The sequence below is a fragment of the Scophthalmus maximus genome, chromosome 6 (assembly GCF_022379125.1).
Source record: "Scophthalmus maximus strain ysfricsl-2021 chromosome 6, ASM2237912v1, whole genome shotgun sequence".
In the NCBI taxonomy this organism is placed as follows: Eukaryota; Metazoa; Chordata; class Actinopteri; order Pleuronectiformes; family Scophthalmidae; genus Scophthalmus; species Scophthalmus maximus.
The window spans coordinates 10284863-10312862 of record NC_061520.1 but is presented as its reverse complement, the minus strand read 5'-3'; the positions used below and the strand labels follow the sequence as shown (position 1 = coordinate 10312862).

General features: G+C 42.9%; 2 protein-coding genes across 3 annotated transcripts; one reads left to right on the top strand and one right to left on the bottom strand.

Annotated features, from left to right (window-relative positions):
- mrto4 (MRT4 homolog, ribosome maturation factor) lies at window positions 1-24753 on the bottom strand. Its single transcript, XM_035631112.2, has 12 exons — window positions 24560-24753; window positions 21722-21949; window positions 18364-18487; window positions 9400-9555; window positions 2319-2447; window positions 1485-1543; window positions 1277-1380; window positions 808-889; window positions 659-726; window positions 423-574; window positions 262-338; window positions 1-165 (listed from the first exon to the last, which is right to left on the bottom strand). Exons 5-12 carry the CDS (start codon window positions 2344-2346, stop codon window positions 16-18), a joined length of 720 nt encoding a protein of 239 aa, XP_035487005.1. The 5' UTR covers window positions 2347-2447; window positions 9400-9555; window positions 18364-18487; window positions 21722-21949; window positions 24560-24753; the 3' UTR covers window positions 1-15.
- Window positions 4060-27906, top strand: iffo2b (intermediate filament family orphan 2b). 2 transcript variants are annotated; one of them, XM_035631104.2, is made up of 8 exons: window positions 4060-5147; window positions 18436-18496; window positions 20374-20469; window positions 21710-21874; window positions 22594-22745; window positions 23656-23839; window positions 23986-24084; window positions 24592-27906. In XM_035631104.2, exons 1-8 carry the CDS (start codon window positions 4672-4674, stop codon window positions 24838-24840), a joined length of 1482 nt encoding a protein of 493 aa, XP_035486997.2. In that variant the 5' UTR covers window positions 4060-4671; the 3' UTR covers window positions 24841-27906. The 2 variants fall into 2 exon arrangements, with proteins under 2 accessions (XP_035486997.2, XP_035486996.2); XM_035631103.2 differs by having other exon boundaries at window positions 23626-23839.
- The last annotated feature ends 94 nt before the right edge of the window (window positions 27907-28000 follow it).

Below are 28000 nucleotides of genomic sequence, written 5' to 3'. Positions count from 1 at the left end.
GCCGATGCAGATGTTTTATTCTGCATCATTATCATCATCATCTTCATCTTCATTCTCCTGCATAGGCTCTTCCGCACCAGCAAAGTTGTCAAACTCGCCCGTTTCCGAATTCCACATACATTTGATCTGTACTTTGAATTCTGCCATCTCGATGGCGAAGAGTTTCTGTGGACAAAACAGGAGCCAGTTTGAACCGTCAGTCGAAATGAAACACGCAACACTTTCTCTAACACTTCTAAAGTGAATCAGTCAGGAACTCACCAGAATACGAGCCTGCTCCGGAGTTAGGATGTCTCCCTCCTTACAGACCTCGTGGTCTTTCAGCAGTGTCACCACTCCTAAAATAACAGAACAGAATGACACCGGTCCAGCTGATAGGAAACAATGTTTTCTTCTTTGCACTGAAACATTTGGGATCTTGCCTTTCTTGAGAGCAGTGGGGAGTCCCAATTGCCTCAACTGGGGCTCCATTGAGTGAGGAAACTGCTCCAGGGGTCCCTCATCCAGAGTTAAATCCATCTGCGCAGGGTTGCCCGCCCGCGCGAAGTCCATCTCTTTGAAATGACGGAAATACCTATAAGAAGTAACATGGTTTAGCAAATTTATGAGTATTGTTTGATTCATGTATGCAACTGATCTGTAAAGAAGCGATACTTACTCTTGTACCTCATCCTTTGTTTTATTTGTGAATAGCACACCCACTTCTCCTCGTAGATATTTGGTGACCTGCAGATTATCAAGAGCAATACAAAGTCAAGCGTATATGCAACAGATCATTTTAAAGCCACTCTTAAAGCTCTCACCTACCTTGTGCAAATTATCTTTGTATTCGTCTGTTTGTCCTTTACCCAAGGCAATCATCATGACTTTATTTTTGCCGAAGAAGAATCTGTGATACAGTAAAGAGTCCAGTTAAGTCGTTTCCTGTGACACTTGTTCAAGGGGTGTTTAGTTTTGAACTTAAGTAAAATTGGGAGAAAGAACAGAATGATTTTTAAAGTTGGATGACAGAATCAAAGCAGACTCAGACGAGATATTCTAACTTTTAGTCTCTAATATGGGTAAAGCAATGTACAGTTCCCCTAATACAACTTCATAGCATACTAAATTAGCCCCTCCTCCATCTCCGACTTTCAGCAACACAAACTTTTTGATCTTGTCTCCAAGATAATCCTGATGACATTGTCAGGAGGGTCATCTTTAAATACTTAAAAGAGGTTTTAACACCATGACAACGAAGTCATAGAAACGAAGACACTGGTCAATGTCCCATCACCTGCTGTGTTTCCATGCTGTCCTGATGTCCTTCAGCTTGTTATTCCTCATATTGGCCACAGAGAATATGAACAAGTGTCTGTAGGTGTCCACACATTTTCGTAACTAAAAAAAGACAAAGAGTAGCATAATTATAGTGTGAGACATGTTAATTTACAACACAATATAAATATAGCTGACAGGAGGAGATCAGAGCAGAAAGCACTCACCTCCTCGATCAACTTCTGTTTTAACTCGAGCCCTTTCTTGGATGTCTTCGTTAAGGAAACTGAGAGAATATATGAAGAAGGGGAGAAAAAAGACAGTAAATCGGTTGGAAACGAGTTTCACTGACTTATGATAGCAATCGTTACACGTTCACTGTGAATATTTAGCCCACAATTCAAAACCTCTAAGGGAAGTTGAGTAGAGCTGCAACAGGTAGTCGATTAATCGATTGGTAATCGGCAACTGTTTTGATTATCGATTAATCGGCTCAAGTAGTATTTAGGGGAAAAAGTCAGAAATCTATGATTGCAGCTTCTTAGGTGTGAATATTTTCTGGTTTCTTTGCTTCTCTATGACAGTAAACTGAATCTCCTGCATGTTTGGACAAAACAAAACATCGTCTCGGGGTTTTGGGAAACACGATCGACACTTTTTAACCATTTGATGACATCTTATGAACCAAACAACTAATCGATTAACCGAGAAAATAATCGTCAATGGAAGTAATCGTTAGCCCTAAAGTAAGGCAATGCCAACGTGATGTCTGAGTCTTTTTGAATCAGATTTGTGAAAAGCTTCGTTTGATTAATGAAATGAAATTGGGAGGATTACGATGCTTTCACCCGATTCGGATCAGAACATAAAAACACACACCGGTGAATGAGAAGCTAACTTCGGTGTCAAGTGCGTGTTCGCCCGAGAAGCTAACGTTAGCTTGTTTCCTCGCCGACGTCAATTTCCGGTCGTCGCTTCTACACACGCGACCAGTCAACGTGTTTCATCCGCTCAAAGAGTTCGTACACGACAAGACACAGTGTGGACGGAGAAGTTCTTACTTTTCTTGTCCCTCTTTGACTTCGGCATGGTTTCTTCTCACGATGGCAGCAGCAGCAGCAGCAGGAGACGCACACGTGAAGTAAAAGGACCCCGAGTGTTTCTGTTCGGCGCAGCTGGCCGCGACGTGCCTGAGTCAAAATAAAATGAAAGAATAAAATAGTTCGTTTGTTAGAATAGAGATTATTTTTCGCGTATTTACCGTTAATTTATGTGTACGTGAATAAAGCCCCCAGCTCTTCCCTTTGTCTGCATTTTTAGTGCACCGACGTTTGTATTGAGTTTTGAAAAGAATCTCAGATATTCTAAAGATGTTCAAAGTTGTTCAATCTTTGGCAGTCGTGGAGGAATGTGTTGCTGTTTTCCTTCTTCTCAGCCTTTCAGCCTCAGGAATGCATTCCCGGGAAAACTATAAAGGAATTGGATATGTTTAGGCACACAAGATACTTTTTTCCCCATTAAAGTTTGAGATTTATTTCAGGATTTATTTTTTAAATTATCTGTATGTGTGCCATGTTTCTATCAGACAGCTAAAATAAAATAAAAATATACTATAATATAATATACAGGTTAATTAACAATATTAGTATTTTGTGTGTGCAGCAGGAGAGGTTTGCTCTGTCTGAAGTAAAAGGGATTGTGAACGGATTAGAACCACTAGAGGTCTCCTGAGCCAAAGCGACAACTTGTGAGTACATGGCACAACAGCCAAGAAACACATTCTGAAATATCTGTGTGTATTATGGGCTCAATGGACGTTGGACCTTGGCTGCGTCTAAATGTGTCAGCCCCTTATTTCAATTGCATTAAACTGCTGATTCATAAAAAAAGGGCCATGAGTCCCAGTGCAGTTGCCACTTTTGCCCTGTAAGAGGCATTACAGTTACAGTATTGTGTCACCTTTGAGAAGCATTTAGTGGCACCAGGAGAGTTATTACTTTCACTGGTTCTGATAACACAGCTTAGCGAAAAAGTGATGCAAAACATCCACAGTATATTCGCAAACAAATAAGCACAGCCTGTTTCATATACAGACTATAGATGATGATCAATAAAGAACAAAGCCGATTAAAGAAAAATAAATAGTTAAACTTCATTAAATGACCAGTAGAAAGTTATATAAAATTACTCTCAAGCACTATAATAACAAATAAGCTATATACAGGACAATATATTTGCCAGCATATAGAAATGTGGTTTATGTGTATTTAAGTATGCATATGCAAAAAATAAAAGTTCTGGACAGTGTGTGAACGTGTAGTCTATATAACACAGTCTATGTTGACTTATTTATATAAAATATAGGCTATTACATTCTATATCATAACACTTTTTTATTCACGTTTTTATTTTGAAGTGGCTCACAAGTAAAAACAGGGCACACATACCAAAGTATATACATATATATAAATGTATAACATCCTATACAATAATTATACTGAGAGAGGAGGAACATTGTGATGGAATAGAATAGAAAAGTGCGCAATCATATTGTTTGTCCCTTGCAGACATGCTGTGTTATTATTGCAGTGAAAGTCATTCATCAGACCTCGAAATAAAAGCTTAAACAGAATGAACTGAAGAGGCGTTGTGGTGGTCCTAATCTACTTTAGACTATTACTTGACGTTGATGTCCTCAGCCAGGGTGAGATGCCTCTCACAGCCGTCTAGGGTAGAGAGGGAGGGAGGGGGGGGGAGGGGGTGGGAGGGGCCGGTGCTCCGAGTTTAGCACTTTGCAACATGATCCCGCAGCGAGAGGCCGGACTCTGCGGTCCTGCAGCCTGCCGCCCCGCCGCGCCACATGGACACTGACTGCACAGCCCCAGGAAACGGGGAATGTTGAGGAGAGGAGGTGGACCGTCCTCCTCTGCCGCCTGGATATATATATATATATATATATATATATATATATATTTATATGAACCCGCACAACACCGGCGGCTCCCGACAACGCAGAGTCATCGCGCAGAGATGACGAGGGCGACGGAAAGTATCAACGCCGGTCTGCGTCAAACCTCTCGCCGCTTCGGGAGATGATGCGCCCGGAGCCTCCTAAAGGACTTTCTGGGTTTGTTAGTGTTTGCCTGTGAATATACCCCCTTCCTGCAGAGAGGGGGTGGGGGGTCCATGTCAGTATCTCGGGGTAAACACCCAGCAGGGACAGTGATGGCCACACCACCTCCAGCCGCCCAGTCACTCTCAGCATCTGCATTGTGAGGAGAACCTCGTCCGGAGGAGAGTGCGCTCGCCAAGGAATATGCAGAGATAAGAAAAACAACAGGTTCCTGTTGTTGCATCCCAACCCGGCCACGGTTGGATTACAAGGTGTTGCTGTTGTTTCTGTTGTTTGCCAACATGAACTCGCTGTTTTTCCCCGACACTGCGCCCGGCCCCGCGTGCAACGTCCCCGGCGGCTCGGGCGCGGTGACCAGCGCGCTGCGCAACGACCTGGGCTCCAACATCCATGTGCTGAAAACCCTCAACCTGCGCTTCCGCTGCTTCCTCGCCAAGGTGCACGAGCTGGAGAGGAGGAACAAGGTGCTGGAGGGGCAGCTGCAGCAGGCCCTGCAGCGGGCGCACTACCGGCACCTCTACACCCGCGAGGTCGCGGTGCAGACGGACGGTCCCGAGTCGCGGCTGCCGGGCACCATCTGGAGCTACACGCACGTCCGGAGGCAGGGCGAGCGCGTCGAGACCCTGCGCGGGCCCGGGGTGTCGTGGACGCACCCGGACGGAGTCGGGGTCCAAATAGACACCATCACCCCCGAGCTGAGGGCTCTGTACAACGTGCTGGCCAAAGTCAAGCGGGAGAGGGACGAGTACAGGAAAAAGTGAGTAAAGTCTGTGCCCGACTGTGCCTATGTGGGGAACCACGATGTGCCTGCTGATGGATGTAGTTGTATGTATGTACATATATATATATATATATATATATATATATATATATATATATTTGTGTGCAGTTCCTTTCACGAGGTTGGCAGTTTGGAGCCCGTTGCCATTGAAGCACAATACGTTTTAGGCCGAGCAACATCCCAATGATCATGTATGAATGGATTACTGTACCAGCCCCACTCCCCCAATTCATTTTTGTCAATAAGTCAATGGGCCCCTATCATCACCAGAAGCACAGAAGGAGAATGAAAATGAAACCAAGTGTTAAATGTCACCATACATATCCCCCGTAGACATCAAAAGGTCCCAGTGAGAACTTTATGGGAAGAGTCAAGCGATATCTTGCCAAATCTACAATACTGTGCTCTGTGCACACGCTCAAGGCGTTCAAGGTGTTGACACGTTCTATGTGGCCGAAGCAGTTATAAGCCGAGAAGTTGTTCTCCATTAGATCGGGCCACACAATCAACGTTGCTTCTAAAGATAAACTCATTGAAAACGAGATGGTTCATCTCAAGGGGCTATCCTTCAATAAACTTCGATATATAGAATAGTTCACATTGGAGAGGAAACTATCCGCTAGATTAAATCAGAAACGATTTGAAGTTCATCATGGAGTCTACAATAAAATGCCAATGACCCCCTTATTCCAGCTCCTCCAAGTGTGATGGATTAGTGCGTATTTCTGTTTTGAGTGTAAATTGAATATACTGGGGCTCAGGACTGTTGGTTGGACAAAACGAGACATTTAGATGTGACCTTTGGCCCCGAGAAACCGCGATGGCCGTCTTTTACCACTGTCTAGCTGAAGTGATTTAGTTTTTTTAAAAACTAAAATGCTTAGGTGCGGACGTACAGCCCGAGTGAACCGAGACAGCTGATAAATGGGATCACGAAGCTATTTTCATCTCCCCTTCACTTTGGGACTTCTAGCTTCTAACCTTCCCACGTGTTTGTGATTGGCCGATGTCTCCTGAAGTCTCACCTGACAGTAAAGTGGTGAGATGACAGACGATCACAGTGAAAGCGTTGCACATCAGGCGGTGTTTCACTTGAGGAATGTCAGAGTGGAGTGGCTGCTCGGCATTCACACGCACACACGCACACGCACGCACGCACACACACACACACACACACACACACACACACACACACACACACACACACACACACACACACACACACACACACACACACACACACACACACACACACACACACACGCACACACACACACACACACACACACACACGTTTATCCTGAACTTAGCTGATCCCGTTTCTCTCACACTTTTTGAGGAAATTCCCTTTGGATGGTTCACTGTTCCTCTTCCTTTAGTCTCGTTAATTGCATTTCCTTGAGGACTCACTGCAGCGTCACTGCTGGCCGGCTTGTCCGGCTACCGAAAGGGAGGCATGCCAAGCAACCGCCTGCCTCTGTGTGCCGACATGATTCAAGCCGATAGGCATTTTAACAGGCCACCGTCTGCTCGATGAGGTCGGCTATGACGGAGGCCGATTTCCCTGTGAGTGCACTGACTCAGTGACACAGAATGTGTGTGTGCTCTCCCACCCCGTTGGGAAACTGGATATCCTGTCTAGTCATTCTCTGTGACCAGCATATCCTTCTTTGTGCATTTCTGCTCGAGGAGACGAACAGCGAAGACTGGGACATCAGCCAAATGAAAAACTGCTGCAGCTCAAGGCAAAAATGTAGAAGCCCCTTTTAACAAAAGCAAGAGCTCCTGACTGTATAAGTAATTGAAACAGCCACATCAGTTTGCTTTTTTTAATCGGGGCGTCAGTTAGCAGAATATATCCACGTCACTTTGCACAATCATTCTTCAAATGTATATAATGCCTCCAAATAGAAGCTGTTGAAAAATATATAACAGGATTTCTATATTATATTTTAAATTTTAGCTTGTAGATGTTAAGATTTCCTGTTTCTTTAATGACACTCACAAGCACCAGTGTAACACATGTTCTCTGAGGTGTTTTTTCACATGCTGAGGGCGGTGGAATAAGACACATTCCCGGCCTCTTTTTTTTATTGACCAATAATCGTTGTAATCAATCCCTTTCGCTGCCTCTCGCTCTCCTTCTCTCTGCTCTGAGCCCAGAATCTGCATCACCACCCAGTTCACTGCCCGGTTGTTTTTCTCTCCGTCTCCTGGTCCAAATCCCCTTTACTACAGTCACGTTTCAGCATTCAATCCCAGAGGCCCATCCTGCCTGTCTGGCCTCTCTTTGTGCTCAGCCATTCCTCCGTCCTTCACTCCCCCACAGCCCCTCAACCCCTCCGCTCCCCTCCATCATGCATACTGCTTTGTAAGGCATCCTTGATCCCGATGGAGCCCCCCCCCCCCCCAGTGCTCCCACATCGTCCTGGTGATTTATTAAAGCTTTGCTAGTGCGGACACACACACAAGGAGATTGACGACCAGCTGGTCCATTTCTGATTCGGTCAATTGCATTCAAACAAACTATGATATACACAGTTGTTTAATATGTGAGCCTGAGGCAAAACGGTGTGATTTGTCATACGCGGTTGTTTGTAACACAGTTGCTTATGAAGTTGTCTTCTTGAGTTAGTTCATAAGGGTTCTTTCCTTGAATGCCCTCTTAAATTATTAGAAAAACATTTTTACTTTTGTATGCAAGTGAACCTACTGTTCACGCTTAACTGATTCTTCCGGCTGTTCTCCATTATACAATATGCTTATGACGGAGAACAATATGGCTCTTTCAAAGTTGCATTGTGTATTTCTTGGACTGGGAAAGCTCTTTAACCGATTTAATCCACATTCTTATCAGATTTGTTTTGCTTTCTGCACACTAATGTTGCAGTGTTCTTGCTTTGCTATTGTCTACGCACATACTCCCTCTCGCTCTGTCTTCTTACATACAAGCATGAATACACATGCAGTTGTTTGAGGATGGGCTTCGTAAATCAGTCGGCCAGATTATATGAACATCCACTTAGTGCCTCGGTGGCCTGACTTTGAGGTTACATACCTTTCACACTGACAAACGGCCGCGCAAAGCAAAAGAGGTCGACGCCGGCGTCCTCAGCCGTACTGTTTTCATGCCACTGTCTTGCATCACTGTGAAATGTATCACTTTGGGGGTCAGTGAGCCTCTACCAGTAATTGTCACCGGCGTGCAATAGTACTTAAGGGGCCGTGAAAACAGTGGCTGACACTGATGAACATATATGACAGTGGTCAGCACACTGCATGTGAACAAGGAGACGCTGTCCGGCCGCCTATGATAGCCTCCTTTATGAGGCCAACAAGTTAAAGTGTCTGTTTGTTTTAACATTTGCATGTTTCAACATTTACATGTTATACTTTTGGTGCAGAGATACTGCCAGACGGCTTCATCCATTATGCGTTTTTACTGCACAAACAGATATCAGTGCGGAACGGGAGCAGTTATACATGCAGTAATATGGTGATGTATTTTTAAAGAGCAGTAAAGTCGCAGCTCCTGGTTCATTCAAACTGATATCGCTGTAGCTTACGTGAGTGTCTGTGATATGTAGATGATGCTGCAGGCTGCTGTGGACAGACGCAAATGAAACAGCAAGAAATAGAGGCAGAGAGCAGCAGTATAATTTACATTTTATACCATTATTTTTAGCTGCAACACTTACTGCGGTGTTTGAGTCATATATTAGTGTGAAAGGACACATCCACTACAAGCTGTCCCCCGGCTGGAACAAGAGAGTCCTGGTCATTACTGGCCTCCTCTAATTGGTTGTTTATCCCATCATTGAGCAGAACAACTGTCCTGCTGGAGGCTGGATCACAATGTGGGTGACAGAGGACGTAAAGTGAACCAGAACATTCTCTGGGCCTGCCGGGCGTGTGCATCCTACACGAGTAATTCATGCACAACTGATTTCAGCCGCGTGTGGATCCATGCAATGAAAAATCAGAGAGAAAAGAATCTTTCCTCAAGCTTCATCTCACTCCCTTTGCTGAGGGGAGGTGACAGGCAGACTTGTGCGCCCCTTTTGAATGGAGTAATTAAGAACTAACCAATTACAGGGTGAAGTAAACTGTTAATGAAGAGCTGAAGGCTGACCTGTGTGTCAAATATCATAGTTGCCCCCATGAAATGCAACGTGCTTCACAGATGAACTCTTCAGCTTCTCTCTGTCCGTCATGGCTGCTGACCTACCCCGTGTATAATCCAGGCCGTCTATTTGGGAGAGGGATTTTCTCTAAGCCGTCACCTAGCACCGAGGCTCCAACCTCCAGCCAGCCGGCCCTGCACCACATCCTGGCACGCCGCCGCCGCTCTGAACGGAGGCCTCGTGGAGTGGAAGACTTCCTGCTGCTGAGATAAAGTGAGAGACAGAGAGAGACAGACGGAGGGAGAGAGAGAGAGAGATCAGTTCACTAAGGCCATTGAACTCCAGATTAGAGTTTACTATTTCTCCCTCTTGCTCCCCCTTCATGTCCGTGTGGTGCTCCCCTCTTGAGCTCACAGTATTTTTTGTGATATATGCATATGTAACTTATGGGGAGGTGCAGTGAGTAGGCATTGTTTGGCTATAGAGGGTCACAAGCTGCACCAGCATCTACAGCAGAAAATTCTCCCAAACAAGTTGCTTTTTACTGCTGTATGCGTCGTGTTTGCCTAAAACTACATTGCCGGGCACTTTAAGAAAATTACTTTTCATTTTTTAAATATTTTTGACATGTTTTGTTTTGGAACTAATGGGCTTGGGGCTGGTGCATTGTTGTTTTATTTGATCTTTTTCGTGGTATTTGTTGACAATAATAATGTAAAAAGAATAATAATGCCAGCAACTACGGTAAATTCTGTGGAAAAAAAGATGAAATTGTGGTCTCTCTTTCTCACTATTGATCGAATTAGAAAGGAAATAATACCATTATGGGAATGTCCCCCCCCGCTTTATTGTAAATCTGTTCTCCCAGTGTGTGTAGCCGCTGCTGTGCTCTGCAGCTGTGCTTGATTATTCATGGGTATCGATACAGCTGAGAGCTGTGGTGTGTTGCCATATTTAAAAGTGCACGAATGCATCTGTCTCTCGCAAGCAGCGACTGCGTAGGGAGAGGGTGCTGTGACTGAGTGCAGGAGGTTTAGGTTGGAGGGTTGTTTTTTTGGAAAAGCATTCGCAGCAGCTGTGGCCAGAACCAAAGCAGGAAATGGACAGTTTGATAGGTTGGGTAAATGTTTCTGCAGAGTCTATAATCATCAGCCCTTATTTTATTTACAGCTGATGAATTTAACAAGAGTCTCTGCCTGTCTGTTCAGACCTGCTCTGGTTGGAAAGCTATCGCACCTTTTTCTAAAGAACTAGATGTGCTGACACAGCACGCCGGCTTAATAGCCTCTGTATTTGAAAAGCTTATTATTCCAGAGGAAATGTTGGTTTACTAGAGACCTTCAAAAACACACACGCACACGCGCACACACACACACACACACACACACAACTGACATTGGAAAATGTCTTGCATGTGCCAGATAGCTGTGAGAGTTTTGACAGGGGCATTAAATTGATCTCTGTGCTCTTGCATGCTTGACAATAAACTAGACCAGATGTGTGTCTCCCCTGAGCTGTCTGGAAAGTCTATTAATCTCATCATGGCTCCTACAGCAGAAAAAAAATAGTTACTGCGTTAAAGGCGTAATCTATGAGCTAAAGAAAAAGGAGAACTTTCCATTATTACCCAAATCGCTGACAGGTTGGGTAACAAGTTTTTTTTGTTTTCGTGATAGTGTCAAGTTTTTATGTCGATAATGCTGTAAACACTAAAAACAAGTCTCCTTTTTTTCCCTACACGAAGCATATCAAGGAGCTGGGTATTGTTTTCACCCGTCTGCGTGAGTGGACAAAATAACTCAAAATTTTCACCGCACCTGGCGAGGATGTTACTTGGGAAGGTATCTCCAGATGGTTATCTTTTGGGGAGGGGGGGGGGGGGGGGGGGGGGGGGGTGACACGTGCACACAGTGAGCTCGAACAGAGCAGGGTCAGTGTTGAGATGAGAATCTTGCTAAGAATTGTACGCTTGTCGCGTGAACGCACGGAATCCCACCTTCCTGCCGTAAAAAAAAATCATGGATGCCTTAACAGCGGGGACACCGACAGGGGCGCGATTTGTCCCGGTGCTGTGACAGACGGTCAATGTGTTTGTGACACAGAGAGAGCCACAATGACACTGGGGAAAGAGCGCTGCACACAGCTCTGCAATTAAGGATTGTCGGAAAACATTAAACAAGAGATCTTTTATGTTTTCTTCAAAAATCTTTTGAATTATCGTTTTTCCATTATGAAACTTTGGCTGCCCCGCCAAATATATAGTATAGTGTATATATACTAATAGCTTATATACAATGCGTGCAGTATACATATCTGCTCCGATGCTTTTCATTTCAAGTTAAGAAACATGCAGATCAAACCAATCAAAAAATTGGTTATTAAAGTTACATGTCATTCATTTTTGTCTTTTACTGTGTAATGGATGAGGGTTAGGGAGAAAACGCCTTGCATAGAAGCTCAGGATTCAGTCCATTTACCAAAAATCCTAGTGGGGAAGAAGAAACAGTGCAGGGTAAACATGCGCGGGACGTTATGAAACTGTCTCTTGGCCTGGATCTGACCCAAAGGCAGGTACCTTCGTTTGGCTGTACGTGATTGATTAGAACATTTTTGTGGTCAAGAAACCAGATTTCTCCTGAATAGAGCGGTTTCACTTTTTCATTCCCTCCCGGGTTTCAGCCCACAGGTGTGTGTACCCAGAGTTACAAAAGATATTTATCTAGTGGTGATGTCTCATCGCTCTATTATGTCTCATATAATTTGTCTGCACACACCCTGGCCTGTGAGGATTTGTGCCAGAAGTGAACATCTTCAATCTTCCTTTCTTCGGCGACGGGATGTCACTCCCTAATGCAGCTCCACCCTGACGTGGCCTGGGCATGCATGTCGTTGTTTGTGCTCATACACTCGCAAATCATTTCCACAAATCCATGTCATCAGTTAAGCAGAGCGTCCAAATCCAAAGCCCCCCATTATGGGATCGTAAAGAAAGCTCGCAAGCTCTTTAGTGTTTTTACAAGTTATGTCTTTGCTCGATTTTGTTCAGTTGAATGTCTGAAATGTCTGATGTTTGTAGTGTGTGTTAGATAAATAGCCAGGGGCCCAGATTATGACGGAGCTACGGTATAGTGTGTGCCGCAGTAAAGGAAATCAGTGCGAACATAAGAACAGCGCGGTAATGGGCCTTGTGAGTTGGGGTGTGGTCACTTTGATTTTAGATGAAGACTGCAGGGGGAAACAGATTTTCTGTCACAATGCTCCGTCATCCCCCCATTCCATCCCACCACCACCACCACCCCACCCGCACTGCTACAGAATACATGAATGAGCAGTAGAGGAGCTTGTTCCTCTGTGTGAAGTTCAAGACTCAATTAAATAGTGTGTAATAAAATCACACTTTCCAGGTGCTTATTGACAACTCTTAAGCTAGTGAGGAGCTCTTGTTGACAGAAATTCCTTTGCCCATTCTGCCAGCACAGACATTTATCTGCCAGTTATAACAAACACATTTAAACTGTTAAATGTCAGGTGGTTTCGTGAGGCAACACCTGAACATGTCCCTACAAAGATTAATAGTTTGAAGAACCGTTACCATCACAAACACTTATATTTTTTGTTGTTTTTTTCCTTTTAGGTCATATACTTATTAGTTGCCGTTTGTCAACCTTCCAAAACGTCCGCCGCTAAACTGACAGCAGCATCATCCTTCATGCCAGAGAAAAGAGGGCTGGGGCAGGTTTTGGGAGTTAAGCAATTAGATCATGCATGTGCACAAGGCAAACAAGTCGAGCTCACACCCATAATGTTGGGGAAAAGTCAGTGTGGAAATGTAGTGGGGCCAGGTCAGCACGGAAGATTAGACATGTTACAACAGCGGCTCCCAATTATCGGTCCATCAGTATGAAGGGAGGATCCATTGGTTTTGTACCAAACCTTCTATTCAGCTCGAGGCTTTGATCTGTGTTAATGAGTTTGTTATAGTTACACCTTGCTGCAAAGAATGACTGGAACATAAATCATGCCAATGCACGCTGTATTTTTCCTTTTAAAGTCGCCCCGTTGTGTTGTATCTAGTCCTTGTTGTTGTTTTGCCTCAACTTGTTTCCTCGGAGATCTGTGTTGAAATCCGAGTAAAAGTAGTTTTGTTGTGTGATGACCTACAGTTTCTTGTATGAAGCTTTCATCTGCTAATGATTCATGAAGATCCCCTGACACAAACCCATAGCTTAAGTCTAAGCTTGCCTTATAGCTCGATAGAGACTTCAGAGGTCGCCAAAAAGACAAGAAAACATGGAAAACAGGATTTGGAGCAGCAAATAAACACTGACAAGCATTGTATTTAACATTGTCCCTCTATTATCCAGTAGCCACTAGAAGGGTTTGGATGCTCCCTGGGGGCCAATGATAATGGTGGCTTGGGAAAATCTCTGTGGTTACTTAGCAACGCCGACAGTCCTCCAGCTCGGCTCTAGTGGTGTCTGTGTCCTGTCTGGGTTCGGTGGTCTATATTTAAGACTGACCATGCTTGTGGAACATAAAGCAGAGTGATCACCGTGCACAGTTTACAGGACCGGGTGAACTCAGGATGAATCCGTATGCACACCGAATGCAGTTGGATGGCACCTTGCGTGGACACAAAGATGGCGTGAGAAGACGGAGTGACGGAGGAGTAGAGACGTTAAATGAGCTTTGACCTTGGCATGTTGTCTTGTCAGCAACGAGACCCCCGAGCGGTGGGCTCCTGGGCTGCTTCCGCTGGATCATTAGAACGCCACACATGTCTCTCTGTGGAGTCTGGGGAGGCTATAGATTACAGAGCATCAGGACATTCAATCGATGACCTACTATATGTCATACCAACCCCTTTTTTTTTCCTCCCAGGAAAGTGCCACATTACTCACCATTTCACACGTCAGTGCCACGGATGCTAAATCTCATCATGCTCCTCCTATCCAGCCAAGATTACCGGACGCATCAGTGCCTAAAGTAAATTGTGGAACCCGCTTGTGCACCGTGTAAACTGCACGTATGCGATGTGGAATGCTGCCGTCATGGAGAAGACATTATACAGACGCCTGTAGAGATCCAGGGGAGGAATCACGTGCTCAGGCGTGATTTATCAAAGCTGTCAAGTGAACCTCATTTCATATGAGCGGCTGAGCTGAATGGGAGTGTTTGTCCTGCATGTAGTCAGATGTATTGATCGGTTATCAGATAACACTTCCTGTTTCGCTATTGCCTGCCCACATGAGAATTAATTGTAATGTTGCTATTCAAATGTTGCTGTTCTATTTTCTCACATGAAAATAAAACATATCAAACTAATTAGGGCGAGGTATATTTACTAGCGTGATTTGATAATATCATTATAACACAATCATGTTGTTTCCTAATTATTTTACAAATAGCTCCCAGCCCTCCGGTATTTTGTCAAACATCTCTACACACCCTGGGTCTTAGTTTACTCCAAAACACACTTTACTGTATTGCCCTGTAATAACACTACAACATTTCTTGAGAAAAAACATGTCGGAAACAGTGTTTTTCAAAACTGTCTGCATTTTGACACAATTAGTTAAAAATGGTAAAGAAATCAACTTATTATTTTTCAAGTGTATGAGCAGAAACAATGACATGCATGCCCAGGCCAAGTCAGGAAAAAACATTAGGTAAATAAGGGCCACACTTTTATTTGACCCCAAAAAATTGTTAAAAACAAATAGTTTGAGGGATATTCAGAACTTGAGGGCGGTATCAAATAAAAAGGGTATAATATGATCTCTACAAGTATCTATTTAAGAGGCTATATGCTCTAATAAATACGATCCGTTTTTAATCTTCCAACTAGATGTCTGGTCACTTAGGAATTCCGCTCACATACACTTTCCAGTACATCATATAGTTTGAAGAGGGTGTCGTCCGACTCAAACTTTATTATCAGCAACAGAGGATTTATGGAATCATCCACAACTACACCTCAATGTTTGTGCTCGTCTTGGTGTTTGCAGCCCGTTCATACAGTAAATGTTCAGGAGTGAGACTTTTTGAATTTGAGCATCGGAAAAACACTTAATTATTGAAATGATAATTAAACATTTCTTAGTCACCTCCAAGACAATCTTTTTATCACTTTGATTTGATGGGAGATATAAATCAACCTTTAATATAAAAATCTTATTATGAGTGCCACGCAAATATCATGGGCACTGTAATTAAAAAGCACTTGAGCACGAGAACATTAGCGTGTCAGATTTGCATGTGTGCATGCCTGGTTAAGATTGCTCTGTGTCCTGAGGCGCAGCGATGGGAAAACACTGAGGCAGCTCGCAAACAAGCATAACTCCCAGGCATACCGCACAAGGCAGGGAGTGTTAGTTGGCAAGTGCTGCAGGAATGTTATTGTTCATCAGACAAAAAATTGTATGAGAAAATGTCCATTTCATGTGAGACGGTTTCCTCCAGAGTTGAACTGCAGTTTCCTGTTACACGAATCACTGCTTTTCATGCATCACAGAACACAGAGTCTAGCACCATTAAACTTTGAATTTTCTTCTCTCCTTTTTTCATTCAGTGCTTCTGCAGTTACCGACTTAAGGAAAGGAAACAATTTTCTGATGTTCATGATTGGATTGAAACTGTGCGTTAACTCTATTACGCAGATGACTCATTCTTCAAAAGGCTTTTCATTTTCCCAATGAAAAATTTATGAACCTAACTTCCATCTTGAAATTTTGGATTTGCCACGCAATGATGAATTGATTTATTTCAGCATTTTTCAGTTGGCATTGCAGGGCTGAGCTTACACACGTGTAAGAGCACAGGTTTTGATTCATTAGAGCCAGAATGAGGAGGGTATGTCTGGCAGTAAACAGACGTCTATGAGTTGACACAGGCTCCAACCCTCCTGTTGTCTTTGTCCTTGTAAGGAGACTCCGGGTGTGTTCATTTGACTGAGTCAAGCCAAAGGTACAGGAGAACCAGAACCAGAGAGGCCAAATAGAATACCTTCGCTGTGCCGTAGTGTCGTCTATGTTTGGATAAACCATTTTAATCTGGATGCTTGAAAACAGTCAATGATTTTCCATTTGCCTTTTATAGCCTGCTGAATTGTAACTGCTCAAAATAACGTGGAAAGCAGTTGCCTGCTTCAATGGCTCCATTACCCTTGATAGATGACATAAATAGCCTTGACATATTGTTGACAGAGAGGCTCCCCCTCCGTCAGTAGGTCGATTTAATCATGACGTCCCCGTTAATACTCGTTAAAGAAAAAGCCGTTCAGGAAGTGACAACACCAGCGATGCCGACGCCGCGACAAACGGATTTGTTTCTGCAGAGGATGTGATACAGCTGTGAACTCCACTGACCTCAGCCGAAGTCCTGCGGCAGACGGTCGGGAGTGTTGTGGACAGGGGCGAAGCAGCAGTGCCAGCATTTTTAGAACAAGGCTTCAATCGCAGTGCGAGCTGGCGAGCCCTCTCATGGAATACTTCTCTCTTCTTAGACGGTGTGCGTACATTCAGTGGCTCCTGAATGGAAACGAGCTGAGTTTTGTTGAGAAAAGTGAATCTCTCTAGTGACGCATGTTGTGGTAACACAAAGATAATCTTGGCTATGTTTGTTTTTCTCCATGGTCAAGGCTGTATGGGAATGCTAACATCCCAGTGGTTATCAAATGTCAGCTTCCTCCCTTCCAGTGAACATATATAGGCCTATGGTCGGGCATGTGCAACCTACACCAGTGCACACACTTTCTCATTGGCAACCTCATCTCTGTCTCTCTCATGCACACACACACACGCACACACACACTCACACACATATAGAAAACCCCACTGCCCTCATCATCCACTGTCACCACCCATGGTGCCTTATTGTCACATGGCTGTCTGATACACTGCGGTTGCTTCACATTACTGAGTGTAGTTCCGTGTCCATTCTGAACCTCATACAGTCTTTTTGGGAAGCATCAGTGACTCAGCATCTCTGCTGCCTCATCTCCCAAGGAGCAAGATGAGTGTGTGTATGAGGGGCACGTTGAACTGACTGACGCTGTGCAGACTGCGCCTTGTGTGTGTGAGACACACAGCAAGGCAATTAAGGAGAATCCCAATTTCTTTTGTTTGTGTAAAGCCGACGTTGTGCAGAGCAGTAATATGACCGATCAGGAAAAGAGAACAACTGTGTTGCTAATCTTAGCTCATCATACTGTAGTTTGCAGCCAATGAGGGCATATGGCATTTTATTTTTAGCCATGCTTGCGTCGTGGCATTAGGTATGTCAATGTCGGCCAACTTCTCGCCAGATTACTTTTTGTGATCGTCTGTGATCCCTTGATTTTTGCATTCAAACTTTGTCCAACACTGTTGTTTAATAGAAAACACAAACACAAAACTAAAGGCATGCCCATCCGCCTAATAAGAACTTTTACTTTTAAAATCCGCATGTTAGCATTATCATAGCTTCAAGCACAAAGCTGCTCTATATTCATCATCCTCTCTTGGTTGCAAATATATTAAAACCAATAATGTGGCTTAATACATTTAAACCACAACTGGCGACTATGATGCGATGAATAATTTAGCCCAACTCATCATCAGGAAATAATACTGGAATTGCTACGAATGGTTTTTGCACTCAGGTCGTTAGCCTGAGTAAATGTTAAACTCCGTCACTGCACGTTTTATCTCTGTCAATGACGTGAACAGAGATTTTCATTTGACGGCTGACTGTGAAACTCTGAACACAGACTCTCTCACTCCGGTGAGTTCACAAGGAATGAAGCCATGATTCTCTCCACCCTTTTGGGTGTGGTGAAGCTCAAGTGTCTCTCCGCAATCATGCAAAGGTTCAGAAACTATTCATGAGCAATGTCTGTTGCATTGAGATAAGAAGTGGACTCTATTCTACTTTACAGTTTTGATTGAGGCAGTGGGGTTTATAAAGATTAATGTATAAAGGAGGAAGGAGACAAAAGATTGAAAATAGGGGGAGGAAGTGGGTGTGAACTGTCAAGGGCATTTTTGTAATCAGAGATGGGCGTATTATTGCCACAAAAGTACCATTACCCTGTTTGTTTAGTGGCCCCCAGGGGACCAGGGCCAGCAGTGACTGACCAACCCCTGTGCTCTGTGTTGCAGATGGGAGGAGGAGGTGTCCAAACGGGAGCAGCTGGAGTCCTCGGTGGAGTCCCTGCAGCAGGTTGGGAAACATAAACAATAAAATATATTCCATTAACAAAGTGATGCACAGACTATTTGAAGTCTTTCCAAAGGTCACAATCCACACGCGGACAAGGCGCACAAAAATGAGATCTGACGGGAAAGAGTGTGTTCACGTACATTTTCAAAACAGCCACTAGCTTAAGCATTAACATATATATAGCTCAGTTCCTCACTGTGTTTATGTAGTGTGGACTCAGCAGAGCTGGACCAGATGGGAGCCAATGTAAAGCCTGGAGGCTTGTGTGTCACTTTAGATTAAGCACATTAAAAACCCATCAAGAGGAGTCAGCTGGCCTTGATAGATAGATATAAACAGTGAATATCACCAGCAGGGTCCCATTATGTTTCTGTTCTGACCAGGCGAACAGACACGGAGGCCAAATTGCAAAAGTGTCACACTGGGAGGGGCTTCGTGCCAACACGTTCCAAACCCCAGCCGGTGTGAGCACCTCATCTACTGCAGTGGGCATCCTTCCCCCTGTTCTGCTTTTGCACTGATCGATCGGTGGCAGAATCCGCGTTTGTCTTGGATTCTGGGTCAGCAAAAAAAACACCCAGATAGAGAGAGAGGGAGTGCCGCCATCCCCCCGGGGGCTTTAACCTTTTAGAGCACGCAGGCAGATGTCACTGTCTGTATGGGAGAGCGGAAATCTGCTCACATGTAGTAAACTCAATGCAAACAGCCAGTTATTGTTAAGGGCCTGTACTGTAGCCAGGGGGGGGCACCTCTAGTGACAGATTCAAGTCAACAGGGTTAATCGTCTTTAAATGGCTGAGCCCATATTTACTAGCTGAATACGATAACCATGGGAAATTGTTGTAATAGCTTATTTTGAAATCTTCTGAGAATAGTGAGTTGTCCATTAGATTAATGTCTTTGTACTGTAAGATCAAAAGTGAGACCAGGCAGTGAATGTGATATTTTAAAACAATAGAAAAATAGGTAATATTTTTCACACCTTGTTTTTTCAAAGATTAGATTAACAGGTTAATTAGTGAGTTTTAGAGGTGCTGGTAGGTGGATTTTCTTTACCTAATTGTGACCCCTTTTTCCTGTTTATTTGCTAAGCTAAGTTACCTGGCTGCTGGTAGTAGCCTTTCAGACATGAGAGTCATATCAATCCTCTCATCTAACTCCTGAATAAGTAAATAAGGTGATATTTCAAAATATTCCTTCAAGTTTCAGCCAATGGTAATTAATTCACCTAATCCCTACTTAACATACAGTACATGGTTGCCTTCCATTCCCTCGTGTAGCCACAGGTCCATTTGCATCACGCAAATATGAAGAGAAAACTAAATAATGTCCTCTGGGTAATGAGGCAAACAGTCACCAAGAGGATGATAAAACAGTGTACCAGTATAAAAGTTTTATTTTTTTATATGGGCCCTATAAAGATCTAACCAGGGCCAGTCACTTATCTGCCGGACCCTTGGCTACATCCTGAACTGTCAAACAACCAGTGCCATTGATGACGTAATTTTGAAAAGATTTTATCATTTGTTTCTTTATATGACTCATTTTACTTTTCGTGTTGGACACCGACTGCCTGTTGCTGTCTCGATGAGGTTGGTGGACCGTGTGAACACCAGGGACAACAGAGGAAATGATTCCAGAAGCAATCCCCGACAACGTCTGATATGTTGTACTGATTTTGCAGATATTTTAGATTGTTGTAAATTACCCTAAACCTTAAAATGTGTGTTAAAGATATTTACGGAAAAAATGTCATTTATAAACTTCAGTAAATTAATGCGGTCCAACAGACATCCACTAACCTCATCAGGAACTTTTTTAACCTTTGCGTGCGTGTGTGTGTGTGTGTGTGTCTTGTTTTTAAATCTTTCCCTCAGAGTGCCCAGGAGTCAACGGAGATCCAGGATGAGCTGAGCGAGAAGGTGGACAGACTGCAGGCTGAAGTCGTGGTCTTCAAGAGCCTGATGAGTGACGTAAGTATTTGTTCAGCGCCAACAGAGACTGACGGTGTTTTTTCACATCATACTTTAGCTGCCTGGTTGACTCCCATGCTTCAAACAATGGTGTTAAGTGTTCCAGCGGCAGTATTCACAAGTGTATAACTGTGTTCCCTACACAATCCTGAGCATCAATCTAATGGAGCTTGTCAGTCACACAGGTCTGAGGAGTAACACGCCCCGTCCTTTTCAACCGTTATTTGAATTCAGGAAAAATACATAATGCCAGAAAAGCCCCTAAGACAGGCATTCATTGAAAATAGCTCAAATGGCAGCTGTACATCACTTCCTGTTCTCTATAGCCCCGTATTGTTCCCTGGCAGCTCTGCTTTGGTGTGATATACAGTAGTATACTGCAGTGGGCCCGGTCACAGCCTGTGCTCGCTCAGCGATAAATATAGTCTTTTGAAGTTTTTGTTTTTCTGTTGTTTATCCTGCTTATCTTCACTCTGGCATCTCTGTACATTGTAGATTTGTCATGTTGTTTTCTTTGCTTTACTTCATCCCACAATGTGTGAATTCAAGAGATTGGTAAGTCCCGTCGCCGTAGTGGACCTCTCAGGATGTGTGGATAATTTGAAAGCGCAGTAGAAGTAATTAGACATCCCGTGTCTGTGGATGTGAATTACAGACATACAACGAAAAACAGAATACACAAAAGATTGTCGTAGAATCAGAATCAATTTGAAATGCCATTATAATATCATGAATGAAATTGCCAAAAATAATCCAAAGCTTAGAAGCAACATAAAGTTGCCCCTCTAATATTTTATGGTATTTTGTCGTAAAATGTCTTTAAAATTGGGGGACTGAGAAATGTTAATGTTCAATAGTGTATGGACAGTAAACACTTCCTGTTTGTAACTTAGGATTTCTGTCATAGTCTCAAACCAAATATGCAGAAGAAATTCCCCGATGGTATAACTGGGGTTGTAACACAATAAAAAATATATAATGTGAAAATAAATTTTTAGCTACCTACAATATCAGTAAGTGGATTAAATAATCAGCAGACAGGCTCTTATGTGGAGATGAGTTAACCAACACCAACTAACTTCAAGATGCAATATGACCATAAAACAATCAGCTGATGCCAGTCGCCTTAAAAATTTTTGGCTGCCACAGTGAATCAAGTTCACATACTGCAGTTCATAAGGCGTGAGCTGGTGTTTGCATTGAAAATGTCCCTCTAAAATCTCTTTCCACCTCTGTACAGCAAATGACTGACCTGGACTCCAAGATTCAAGAGAAAGCCCGACGGGTGGACATGGACATCTGCAGGCGGATCGACATCACGGCCAAATTGTGCGACGTGGCTCAGCAACGCAACTCAGAGGACATGTCAAAGATGTTCAGTCCAGCCAGGTCGCTCCCAGAGAAGGTGGGTATCCATCCATTCATCCATCCATCCATCCGTCCGTCCATCCATCAGCTGTTCCACTGTTTGTCATAGAAGCTGGCAGTAATCACAGAAAAAAACAAATAGGAACGGTCAGCACTCTGAAAATGAAATCAGAGCCGCCAGTGTCCGACTGGGTTTCGTGACTGTCGTTTTTCCACCAGCTGCTCGTCACGTACTGAGTGACCTCTTTGAAGGTGCAGGAATGCATGTGTGCATGTTCACAAATACACTCATAAACATATCAACACATACACACTTACAGCAGTGACTATTGCATATGCATGCAGGCACACGCAATGTGTCAGTGTGTGTGTATACTGCACACAAGCTTATCACATTGCGCCGACATTGCTGGATAAAGCCCAAGTCTGGGGGCTTCTTTAATGTCATATATTGTTCTATGTCTCAGCCTTTAATTCAATTTCTGTCGTTAAAACACTGTCTGTTTTATGTGTTCTGCTCTTTGTGCTCATCCACTTGTTTGTTTAGTTGATTTAACATGATTTTAAAAACCACAAATTAGCTTTAGTTGGACATCCTATTCACACTAGAGGTCTTCATTTTCTTCTGTCATTTTCCCAGATAAATAAACACATGAATGAAAATACCCTGCTAGCTTCTGATTAGCTCAGTGGTCGTGTGTGTGTGTGTGTGTGTGTGTGTGTGTGTGTGTGTGTGTGTGCGCGCGCGCCTTGTAGGGTGCCATGGCCTGCTGCAGACGGAAAGAGCGTAAAGTGATGTCTGATGAGGAGAGTTCAGAAATGGACGCCGAGCCCAGCCTTTCAGAGGAGGAGGAGGTCCCCGGGTCACTCAACATCACGGATGAAATGAAACGCATGCTCAACCAGCTGTAAGCAACACACACACACACACACGCACACGCACACGCACACGCACACACAGAACCAAGTGCTGCGAATTAAACTGAAAATTTTTCGCAGTTGCACCGACAAAGGCCACAGCAGCACAGTAGTTTGCTGCTGTGGTGGAAGTGTTCTCTTCATTCCTTCATCTCCCTCTAGTGTTAATGTAAAGTGTTGTATTTAATGTACAGCATGTTCACTTAGCAAACCTCAGCACATATAAATACTGTAATTTGCGCTGTTAAGGCCACAGTTTTTTTTAAATAGGGTATTTTTTTCACTCTTACAAACATTGGGGGTTTTGATAATAGTTATTATAATAATAATAATACATTTTACTTACATAGCACTTTTCTAGCGTAAGCACAAAGTACTTTCCAAGTGAAAAAGAGTCGAAATTAAAAAGGACATCCACGTTTCTGAAAATGACAGCATAAGGACGTAAGTAATAAGTATGATGTTGTTCTAAATGAATGAAATAAAATAAACCAAAATGTAGTTGACAACATAACATTAGGATAAAATGTGGCTACGAGGGAGATGTGCTCATTAAGGCATGTGGAATTTAGATAAAGAAAGTGGCACAGTACAGTGCAATTATACAAGATGATGTCATATGAATCCCTATTTCCAAATCAATACTTATCATAATCACCAGCAACAGAACTACACTGAAAAGAAAGTTGTTGGCTATATTGTATAGGTTTCTGTAAACTCTTTCCTTTCCATCCTTATATCCTGTCTGAAAGTTTCTGTTCTTCTTTGCTTGTGATCTTTGCTGAATGTGGTGGCTGTCACACTTCTCTCCCTTGCTGTCTCTTCCCCCCTCTTCTGCCTCTTTCCGTTCTCTGTCCTTGTCCTACGCAGACATTGTTCAGATAACTCCTTTGTTGCCAGGCGCGAGACATTCGAAATCGACGACGACTGCGACAGTCTGACGTGGGAGGAAAACGAGGAGACTCTGCTGCTGTGGGAGGACTTCACTAACTACAACGTGCCGTGCGCCATCACGGCTGCGAACGGCGCGACGAACGGCGCGTCTAGCGGCGCGTCTAACGGCAACGGGGAAGCCACTGATCCAGTAAGTTCCTTGTCGGCGTTCATGGTCCTTTGCACAGTGTACGGCTTTTCAAGCCCATACGAGTCCAAGTGTAGATCATTGCTATGGATGCTGTGTAAGACATATACTAATGCATGATGAATGAGCCCCTGTCTGCTCTCTCTAAGGACTCCCAGGATGGAAGTCTTGGCAGCCTCATTGATGAAACAGAGTCACTATTTAAGACCAGAGAGCAGGAGTACCAGGAGACGATCGGCCAGATCGAGGTAGACAACCTGTGTGTGCGTGTGTGTGAAATATAAGATGTCAAACATAAACCTACATAACTCATTTTGCAGTTTAGTCTTTTATTTTCTTTTGCAAATTGCTTTGAATCTTTAATTTGGGCAGCAGAGGTTTACAATTCTGACATATTATAATGTAATTACTTCCATAGTTGATAACAAATTTTTCCATCTTACTGTATATACATTTACATGGGAATTATTGTGGTTATTATTAATATGAAATATTGAGTCAAGGAACTTTTTGATCTAATCGTTTATTTTCCGTATTTTTCAATATCTACAACATAATTTCTCTTTCGAAAAAATAACAATTAATTGATGGACAAGCAGCACTTTCCAGTTCCATTATTTAAACGAAATGGTGTGGAAATATTATTGTAATTTGCAGCTAAAGCAGCTAAAAATTAGAAATTTTGAGTAAAAGTTGTACAAGAGGAATAAGATAAAGCGTTACCTTTCACTGTTTTATCCATCCTCTTCTTTTAGTTGGAATTGGCCACAGCGAAGAGCGACATGAACCGACATCTGCACGAGTACATGGAGATGTGCAGCATGAAGAGGGGCCTGGACGTGCAGATGGAGACCTGTCGACGGATGATTAAAGGCGGCAGGAACTCTCCCTCTATCAGCTCAGTGGCCAGCAGCGACTCAGGGAACACAGACGAGATCCAGGACGAGATCTCGGACAAGGACGCGGAGGCCGAAGTCTCCGTCAGTTGTCCCGTCTCCTCCTGACCATTGCTCGTCGTCACAGGAGGTTAAATGTGTATGGAGGTCCGCCCCTGTCGAAGGTGGGCCAACTTATATCTGGGCCTGTTCGACCTGATAACGTTCCGAGAGTCATGCTCACTGACGCAGGCCCAGAACTGGTGCTTTTATACGATTTTCAGTCGAAAGTGGTTGGTCGGGGGAGCGTCTTTGCTTTACTAAGAGAAAAAGGGTGCATATTCTGTAGAGTCCGAGCTGTGCTTTCTTCCTCACTGCTGCCTCGCTGGATTCTTGTCCAGAGCTTCACATCATTTTTGGGGGAGAGATGAAAAAATTAATTCTCAAATGTTTTAAACTGGCTGAGAAGTATTTTCTACAAATTCTTACCCTATTAATGTCCTTTTTTTCTAAAGGAATTGAAAATGGTACATATTGTGCTTCTTGTTCGGTGAACAACAAATACATTATTCACACACACACACACACACACACACACACAACATACCCACCTATCTTTTAAATGTTAATATTCATTGTAGATCGCAGGATGTCTGTTCCCCTCGATTGGAATACTGTTTTGTTTTTGTTCTCATTTAAGTCCTGGTCGGGTGATTTGCAATCCTGAGTGTCTCCTGCCAAGGCGGCAAAACCCAGTAGTGGAGACCAATGGTGTTGGAGTGCTGTTGGTTTCTGAGGGAACTCTGCAGGTTTGCCAAAAGTTGACAGAGCACAGCCTTTTGATGCATCAGTGCACTACTAAAGTTCTATGCAATTTAGCTGGCCTTATACTTCGGACTGGCTTTCACCCTTCGTCATTTCACTTCAAACCAATAAGATTAGCCTTTTCAGCAAAGCAGGTGTTTTTCTATGTATCATTTTGACGAGTTGTTTTTTTTGTGCATTTGAGTTTGGAAAAAAAATGTTAATGTAAAATATTTGTTGTTGTGTTTTTCATGGACATCAACAGTAAAAACTGGAACAGCGCCCCCTGAACAAGGGACTAACAATCACGACAACAATATACAGATGCTACTTGCGAGCATGTTTTAGATGTTCTTTACAGGGGAAACATTGTTCTCATCTTTTGCCGTTTGTTTTGAGCAGAACACGTCTAAGAATCATCGTCATCGTAAATGGCTGATCAGTTTTGTATGAGAGAATTGAAGATGTCGAACCGAAACAAGGCTCTTGAGAAAAACCAAAGGACACATATTTTCCCTTTCACACAATCATAATTACTATTCATTGCACTTTGTTTATGTGTAGTGTTTTCATTTCCTGCTGTCCTGCAGGGGACTCTGTTCCAGACAAGTGGCACATCCTGCTTTGTCTCTTCTGAGTCGGGGCTTGACTGTGGTGTCAGACTGTACATAGAGAGCTGTAGGCATGTGATCGTATACCCCAGAGGCCTTTTTTTGTTCATATTAGTCTTTTGAAACAGTTTGAGATGTCTCAAGTTTTTGCTTTCCGGTGCTTCCACTGGATTAGCTCAGAAACTGATCGACGCATGGGGGAACAGAAGTGAACTTTTTTTAAACCACCTCTTTGTATTATAATGTAAGTACAGTTTTCTGGATCAAAGATTAAGTGCTACTTCTATCTTGAAGATTTACAGAAGCAGAATGTCAAAACACAGGCCTTTTGTTATTTCAGCATGTTTCTTTGGAGATAAGAAGCTATGGGTCTTTCTTTTGTTTTAGTAAATAGCTGCAATGCAGACTGTGCGCTACGTTTCTTAATCAAAACAATGTCTATCCTAATCATTGATTAATTTGTGGCAGAAAATGTATTTTTCACTGTTTTTAATCACTGTGTTAACCAAAAAGTGTGTTAATGTCGCCATATTCAGCTTTTATTATATTTTCAGGAATAGTAAACCGGTTCCAGATGTTTTAATCGTTTAATGGCCATAGATGATCACCCATGATAAAAAAAACGAATTGATTATATCAGTCAAGAATGAGGAACGGTCTTACTCATAGAAAACGTCATGTGTATTTTTGTCTTTAGTTGATGTAAAACCAGTCTGACGACTAACAAAGAGCCATTCTGTTGTTGCAACTGTACTTTTCAGCGGTGACATCAAACATTTATTGATTGTATGTCTGTAACATCCGCAAATAGCAGGTCTCACACTAAACTCTTTCACATCACACTAACCAGCCAACCAAAGCAAATGTGTACAGTAACAAACGACAAAGATGTAAATCAAGCTATGAATCCTAATAACTCTGGAAAAAAAATGTGCAATCTCAGTATTTTAAAGGGCCTGTCACACACGAAAGTGTTAGCTTGCAGACTTCTATGATTTTGAAATATCTATTGTTTTCCAGAATCATTAATTCATTTAAAACTATCAAACGTTTAGTGCATCATCTCTACTCTCCCATCACTTGAAGCAGGTCAAATCCCAGTTATATTGGTTTTAAAAATACTTTAGAAGGCCTCCTTGTTGAATGTAGCTTCATTGGAGGCTTCCTCCAAAAACTTTACAAGTAAATGCTGAGCAAAAAAAACACGTAGCAGTTTAAATCCAGGGATATATGGTGTGCTGTTACTTCATGGAGACCTTGGTATGTTTTGCTTTACTTAACGGGTTCGTACCTGACCAACTAACCAGTATGTGACCTAGGCGTATGTAAATTAGGTCCTGGTGGATGTGAATGTTTCATACTAAAATGGTTTTATACAAGTGGGTTTTATCAGTGTTGCACTTGGATTATATGGTTGTGTATTGACTTATGGTTTTACATGTTCATTTGCATACCTGTTTGCCATCTTTATCGCCTTGACTTTTGATTCCATAAACATGACGGGAAGGTTGGGGGGGAAAAAAAAAAAAAAGGTGCAGCAATACTCGTGGCCATATTTGGGTAAAATCTACTGCAGTGTATCAGAAACTGGTCTCTTGTGTCACAGGTACCATCCTGTTGATCCTTTTAAATGGTTGGTTAATTTAATTGCTTTTCTTTCTGTTTTGTTTAAACTATTGTGTTCAGGTGGGTCGGGGGACAGATTGTATTAAATTTATGAATGTACTCAGTTGATATTGGGATAAAACGAAATAAAATGGTGGATTGGGATAAAAATCAAGACTACTCTGGGTCTTTGTTTTTTTATACTTCCCATACAATATATTCTACTCTAATTGTGACCGATGTCTCTACAGTGGTTTCTGGATACTTCA

Excerpts from the sequence above, each read along its gene's own strand:
- mrto4 (XM_035631112.2), bottom strand. The coding sequence starts at position 2,346 with ATGCCGAAGTCAAAGAGGGACAAGAAAA. Across the intron at positions 1,544-2,318 it reads GTCAAAGAGGGACAAGAAAA|TTTCCTTAACGAAGACATCC; the intron begins GTAAGAACTTCT and ends ATATTCTCTCAG. Across the intron at positions 575-658 it reads ACAAAGGATGAGGTACAAGA|GTATTTCCGTCATTTCAAAG; the intron begins GTAAGTATCGCT and ends TACTTCTTATAG.
- iffo2b (XM_035631103.2), top strand. The coding sequence starts at position 4,672 with ATGAACTCGCTGTTTTTCCCCGACACTGCGCCCGGCCCCGCGTGCAAC. Across the intron at positions 23,840-23,985 it reads ACGGGGAAGCCACTGATCCA|GACTCCCAGGATGGAAGTCT; the intron begins GTAAGTTCCTTG and ends GCTCTCTCTAAG. Across the intron at positions 24,085-24,591 it reads AGACGATCGGCCAGATCGAG|TTGGAATTGGCCACAGCGAA; the intron begins GTAGACAACCTG and ends CTCTTCTTTTAG.